Source organism: Polistes canadensis, unplaced genomic scaffold (assembly GCF_001313835.1).
Source record: "Polistes canadensis isolate GaletaPanama2010 unplaced genomic scaffold, ASM131383v1 scaffold_189, whole genome shotgun sequence".
NCBI lineage: Eukaryota > Metazoa > Arthropoda > Insecta > Hymenoptera > Vespidae > Polistes > Polistes canadensis.
This window is the reverse complement of record NW_014569736.1, coordinates 295,988-303,471: the sequence shown is the minus strand read 5'-3', so window position 1 is coordinate 303,471 and position 7,484 is coordinate 295,988. Positions and strand designations below refer to the sequence as shown.

At 31.0% G+C, this 7,484-nt stretch overlaps 1 protein-coding gene across 3 annotated transcripts in view; it reads right to left on the bottom strand.

Moving 5' to 3' along the window:
• Positions 1 to 7,484, bottom strand: part of LOC106789553 (probable G-protein coupled receptor CG31760) — a 110,220-nt gene that overhangs the window by 23,989 nt on the left and 78,747 nt on the right. For all 3 annotated transcript variants that reach the window (XM_014753864.1, XM_014753863.1, XM_014753862.1), the window contains one exon: positions 5,255 to 5,455. In XM_014753864.1, coding sequence (XP_014609350.1) covers positions 5,255 to 5,455 — 201 coding nt within the window. The remainder of the gene's footprint in view (positions 1 to 5,254; positions 5,456 to 7,484) is intronic.

Here is a 7,484-nt window from a genome sequence, read left to right as displayed (position 1 = left end):
ATAAGGTGTTTAGGATCAAATTGTATTGTAATATGTTAAGTTTTATTGAAATGTATGACTCTGTAAAAAAGATAATATGTATTGACACGTGAACTGTAAATGATCAAATTGCTGATGAAGTCCCCAGTAAGGGACGAAACGTACAACTAGTTCAAAATAAATTGTTCATCAGATTTATTAACCGTCTATAATTACTTTTGAGACTTATATATTAATATTCGATAAAATATTTAGAATGAAATTGAATTGTGATTGGTAATATTCATTTGATAACATCGTCTTATTAAAAATAGATTGAACATTCTTAATTACGTTCTTAATTTCTAAAGCAGTTTAAGAAACGTGACCTGGTTATCCGATCAACGTAATATCTAGCCGGTAGTTTAATCTTGTCCGGTGAGATGGTAGGTGCGTGAACAATTTTACAGCGGAATTCAATTTGAAAAGAAGATAAGAAAAGCTGCGAGAAGAAATATTCCTTAGGACACGATGTTATCCATCTTAAGTGAGATTTATCAAAGATAAGTTTCAAGATTCGTAACGTTCTCGCTCTTCATTTCTATCTCTTTCTTTCTTTCTTTTTTTTTTTATCTATTTTAAAATTAAAATATTTATCCAACGATATATATTGTAATTAGGATAATTCGAACTAGTAAAAAATAATCGTCGGTCAGTTAATGGAACAATACTATACCAACTTTTCAACCCCCATCTAATTACCAGTTTATTTTTCTATCTCATTCTATCTTGAATACTTTAGCAACTAACTCTACTTCTATATTACAACTTTAAATAACGTACAAACGCGTTAAAGTAGTTCTGGGTTTTACCTTTTGCGTTCTACTTTGTTTTTTTTTTCCCCCTGAGCAACTACAATCCGCGGCAGCTTGTTTTCTTCTCTCCCCTTTTTATATCTACGTACACACCATATATGTATGCATATCGTTGCAGGATTTATTCTCCTAACTCGAGTTTAATATGACTTTTTTTTTATCCTTTCTTTTTCTTATTACGGAATATAATACGATGTGTAAAGAAAGTTTTTCTTTTTATTTCCAACTTCTTCCTGCAATTTGTCGAAGATGGAAACATTCGCGATAGGTAATTACGTTTAACAATGAGTATAATTAATATCACATAAATATATATGTATATATATATCACTTTTACAATAGATAAGAAAGAATTGTTTTAGCTTATGTTGTTGTAACAAAAAAATTGTATTACACGATTAACGTGTAAATAATATTAATTTTATTGTTGATTATTTGTTTAGATAATTTATGGATTATGATACTCTTTGTAATAAGGGTATAACGAGAAGTGCATAATGAAGAATGCGTTTACAGAAACATGTAGGTTTAGAGAGGAAATTCTACTTTATTTTTTCGTTCAGTTACCTAACGTTACTTGAGATCGTTCCTATCGTATTTCAGTATTAATGATCTCTCTCTTTCTTTCTTATTTTCTTTTTTCTCTTTTCCTCTTTTCTTCTTGGACGTCTTAAAAGCATTTTCAAGGCTCGAATGTGTTACCGGAAACCATAAGAATTAGTTACTCGCGTTCGTGTTCTTGAATTAACGATCAGGATTATCAATGTTATCAGTTTCGCAATGTTCGTGATCATTATTTTTTATTATTATTATTATTATTTTAAGTATTTCTTTTTTTTTTGGCAACGATTATATTCTAGCACGAAAAGGAATAGAATCGAAGAGTTAAGTTGGAAATACGTAAAATCGATTTTTTATTTATAATCGGGAAAAGTTTAAAGTACGTTTAATTTGTCTACGTTTGTGTTTCCTCCTCTTTCATGGTGTGGTGGCATCCATTTCTAAAAATCGTGCACAGAATATAGAAACCACAGCTTATGGAAAGTTGGCAATGCGCCCACCATACTATAATATGTATATAATATTACAGTTTAGCATATAAATGTTGCTCGCCAAAAAAGATTTCCTATTTTTATATCTTTCTTTTATTTGTTTTGTTTTTTCTGTTTTTTTTTTTCCCCCTTCTTTTTCTTTTTTTCTTTTACATTACTCGCTACATTACATTTTACCTTCCTTCAGATTCGACGTTAAACGTGCTGCACGGATTTGTTATCCTTTTATTTTTATTTTTCTCTTTCCTTTCCTACTGATATTTTATCTTGTTCGGAATTGTTTTGTCCAGAAAAAACGAATAAAACAAATATAGAAAGAGAACGACAAAAAGAAATCTCCTCGTCGCAGTTGCCATTGCAAATGCATACACGTAATTACAACACCTATGCATATATAAAATTCGTGATATCAGTACTGAACAAATGACATTTTTCTTGTTCTACAAAATTATCTTCTCGAATGAAGATAAAAATATTTTCAAAACATTGTATATTATTTTCTTATTTTTTTAATTCAACATTTTTACATCTTACGAAGAGTATCTAATAATCAATGAATAATTTATTAAAAAGACATGATAATTGCAATCATTGTTTTTTTATCGAGTTAAGTACTTGAAGAATGGGGTTATTTACTTTGACAACACCTGTGTGGATTAGATAGTTTTAATTAACCCTTCTTTGCATGATGATGGAAATTTCAATCATAATATTTAGTCAACAAAAAAAGGTACTCAAAACCCTTGTACTGTATATTTGTTGTTTCTGCAACAAAAAAAAAGAAAAAAAGAAAAAAAATCATGCAAAGAAGGATTTAGAATATTAAGGAATATATTTAGAATATTAAGAATTTAAATATAAAGGAAGATATTTAGAATATTATTTTTCTTACTTTTGATATTTATATCTTCAAGTATTTTTTCGTCACATATATATTTTTTTAATCACTCGTGGTATTTATTCACATCTTATAAACGTTAAATAATCAAATATATACTCATGCAGAAATTTGGTCAGATGGAAAAATAATCAGAACGGTCGACCGCATTCACGTTGAATATTTCGTTGAAATATTTTTATATTCCGTACTCAACACATTTTCTTTTTTTTTTTTTTTTTTTTTTTTTTTATCCGTGTATACATTTTGTCTTCGTGTGTATGTATGATGGGTGTATACTGCGTACGTCTGTCTCTCTGTGTATGGTAGAAAGATATAAAGTTGATCATCATGGAGTTTGCAATGGTGCTCAAGGGAATCTTTACATTTTAGAAATCCAAAAGCTGTCATAAGTCAGATCTGAGAGAGAAAACGGTCCACTTACCATGCTATATCACGAAGATGTAAGAAAAACGTAAGAAAGATGGAAAGAGAAAGAGAGAGAGAGAGAGAGAGAGAGAGAGATTTTAAGAGTGGTCCTATGGGAGTCTGTATTAAAGATACCAAGCGAAACAATTTATCACTAAGATATTCCGAGATACTGGTTGCTTTGCGGCTACGTGATTCTCATAACCGCAAGTAAGGGAAAACTATTCACGATTAAGGACAACAACATTTAGAAAAATAAATGAGAGAGAAAGAATGAATGAATGAAAGAAAGAAAGAAAGAAAGAAAGAAAGAAAGAAAGAGAAACAGGGAAACAAACAGCAATTCCTTGATACGAAACTGTGACGATCAAGAATAATAATCTCACGTACTCTTTTATATTTTATCTTTTCTTTTTTCAATATGAAAAAATCTTAGCACAAGTATTTTTTTTTCTTTTTTTTATTTATAATTTTAAAAAAAGTAATAATTATTTCTACGAAACTATAAGTCCAATAATTGTCGAATTATTTGGGGACAAATTTGAAACGATCGATGATACTTTAGGAAAATAATCTAATATACCTCTTGTATCTTTTTTAATTTATTCATTTTTTTCAACGTAAGTTAAAATTTGTAAATGTTTTTTTTTTTTTTTTTTAATTTTATGGGATAATTCGCAACGAACAATGGATAACAAATTGTCGTATATAGCACGTTAAAATTGATCTTACGTTAAATATATCGTGTGACGATTTAAGTTACCAAGTTTTCCATTAAGTAACCACGATAAAGAATAATATTATCAAACGGGGTTTAATAAAAGTTTCCAGGTCAACGCTGAACTTAACAAAGTTTCTTCTGATGAAAATGAATGTCGCGACGTGCGATTCGCGAATATCTATCTGCAACCCCCGCCCCATACACACATATATACGTACAGTTGCTATGTAGATTCAACGAAAGCTTGAATTATTTAATTTACCGAAACGGATTTCTTTGCTTTTTTTTTTTTTACTGACACTACTAGCAAGATAGGATCCAAGATTTCAAAAAGTTTCGTAATATTTCTATGAGAAAAAAAAAATAAAATAAAATAAAACACGTGACAGCCAATCTTCCCCCTCTCTTTCTCTTTCTTTCTCTTAAGTTAAAGAGTCTTTTTTAACATAGAAATTGGGTTGCTTTGAGACTCGCTAAAACCATCAACGAGAAGATAGAATAGGTGGAATATATGTAATGTGAACTAGGTGAGTTACGGTAGGTAATCTTAATGGATGATCAGATAAATCAAGGTTAATTCGTTAACCTTGTTCGGCTCAGATCAAGAGAAGAGATACGACGTGATTGTTCCGAAACCTCTTAATCTTGTTTAAAGCTCCTTCTTGCTTCCTAGCGAGAGAAAATGCAAGATCGACGGTAAAAGAGTTCGAATTGGCTTTAAACAACGAGGAGGTATACTTTTCACTTTCGTTAGGATTTAAAGATTTATTTATTAAAGGGCAACCGAGATAGATTGGAAGTAGAGAATAGTCATTTAACGATCAAAAAAAAAAAGAAAAAAAACTCTCTGGTAATCCTTCTTTCTTTATCACGATTTTTTCACAAATAATTTCAATAAAAAAAAGTGTAACAAATATAATATTTGTTCCCGTAGGATTATTCTTTCGTTTGTTTATTATTAACCCGTTTGCACGCGTCAAGCTTTTTCTGTTATTTGTCTATCGGTTGCCAACTTCGCGATACTTTTTTTTTTTTTTTTTATTAAAAATAAAATACTCAAATAGAAAAATACTGTTATAACGTGTCATCGTCGTTATTTAATCAAAACGGAGATTTACAAATTACAATTGGATCAATTAAATATAGAAATAAATATAAATTTAAAGTACGGGGTGAGTGAACAAATGAATCGTTGGATAACCCATTACAGGGTTAATATATTAAAAAGAAAAAGAATGATATTCAATCGAGGATTATTGCAGCTTCAATTTCCCATAGCGGGGGACACGTTAAACGGATGAAAATAAAAGGGGAAAAAAAAGAAATGTGAAAGGTGACTGACCTTAACGTTTCCGTATTTCCAAGTAAAGAGTGCAACGGCAGGTAGGCAAGCGATGACGCAACATTCCAGGATAAGTATAGCTGTTCTCATGAGCCAATTTAAGGATACCACACAGGCCGAACCATCGACGCAGGATTCGCAACCCTCGGCGCAAGGTAGACACTCGAAGGAATCTTCGTAGGCGTATTGACTTTCCTCGCCCTGCAAAAGGTTAAAGAAAAAAAAGAAAGAAAGGGATGGATGGATGGATAGATGAATGTGTGTGTGTGTGTGTGTATTTCGCTTATGCGAATAATAATTTATCTCTTTTGTTGGCAAGGGATCCGAGAGTTTGACGGTTTTCCTGTTATTAGGACCTTCACGGGAATCTTCGAGTTAACTTCTGTCCTGTTTGCCGATGCATCATTTTGACAGCTCTCCTCGAAACTTTAGTCACGATCATTCATCTCGTAACATCATCGAATACTTTGATTATTCGTTTGTTCCTACCCGAAATCGATGAATCTTAATAAAAGTCTTTTACGCGATATGATCAATACAAGATTTATGTCTCTACTCTCTAACATAAAAGAATTAATATCTCTTTTATTATTATTAAGTATTTTTTTAATATACTTTTGAAAAAAGCAACAATTTTGTGAACACCACATCGATCATCTCGTTTGATTTTACATTAAATTACGTGCAAAAATAATGACGATTGTCAACACACATTATGATTCATTGTGTTTCCAAAAATTATCATTTAGTTTTGTAATGCAAACTAACTTTTGGTCAGATTCGTATAAAATGTATTTTACTTTTTGATCTCACGAATTATTCTTTAGAAAAAAAAAAAAAAAAAAGAAATATACAAAAAAGTAATGTGAATTTATAGGATAGATATACACCTTACATATTCCGACAAATGTAAGGTAAATATTATAAATGGACTGAAAGTTGTGTCGGTCGTAGTAAAAAGTAGAGTTTATCCAGGTAGTTGTGGGTGGTACAGGTAACGTAAAAACGAATGCATTTTTAAAATAAAAAATATTTTCAGATATGGAGATAAAGTACCGTTGTTGGTAGTAGTCGTTGAATGAGCTTTACTATCCCACTCTTTTATTCTTCATCCGCTTCCCTCCCCCTTCTCCCTCTTCAGCTTCCCTTCTCAAAATCTAGTCATCTCTTTCTTCTTATTCTTTCTCAACGACCACTATCACACCACCATACAACTAAAACTACTCTTTATAGCTTGCTCTCACTTTATTTTTAAAGAATCGGCGGATTCAAAAGCTCGACATGCCAACAACAACAACGAGCTTTTTCGACTTTATACGTTTGGCTCGAGTTTAACCGAGGATCAAGTAAAGTCTCTCTTTCATGTATTGCATTCTACGAGATAAAATCCAAATGCAAAAAGGAAGAACTTCTTCTTTACAATATTTTCGAAAAAATATTCGATCCTTTTATTATGCATTTCTATTGCACTCCATGCACCGTTGAAAATCTCTCACGTATTCATCGACTATTTTCTTTTCATCGACAATTAATAATTCATTGTTGTTTTGAACCACGAATAATCATCCAATTCGGAGAGAAGAAACGTGAAAAATGGGAAAATAGGGAAAAACATATTTTGACGTAACGGTGAATTAACTTTCTCTCTTTCAAATTCATTATTAGAAATCTACGAGAGTGAGAGAGAAGGGAATAATAGGAGGGGTTGGTTGGGTGGGCATACGTGTAGGAACGTAATAATTCGATAAAAAGTGGATTCTCGATAGGTCAACGTTGGAATTGGAATTTCGTAGCCAACGGACTAATAAACGGCGAAACAAAAAAACAAGAAAAGGGAGAATGCATTTTTGAACTTCAATATAATCCAATAAGCTACGAACGGCCGGCCGATTGCATTCTTTTTGTTGCATCATTTGCGAACAAAAATTGCTTTCGTGCGGAACGCGTTAATATAATGTTTAATAGTAATAACACGATATTTAAAAAAAACAACAAAAAAAAACAACATAATAATATAAGAAAAAAGAATCATATATTCACGAGATATGATAATATTTTTAAAATACGACAAATTAGAGTTAGATTAATAATCAATATTCTTGTCCCAACAGTATATTAATATATATGAGTTTCAAAGGGAAAATTGAAGACAGTTAATAAATTTTGATGAACAAATTTATTTGATTTTGTTGAACGTTTCGTCCCTTACTGGGGACTTCCTCAGCAACTC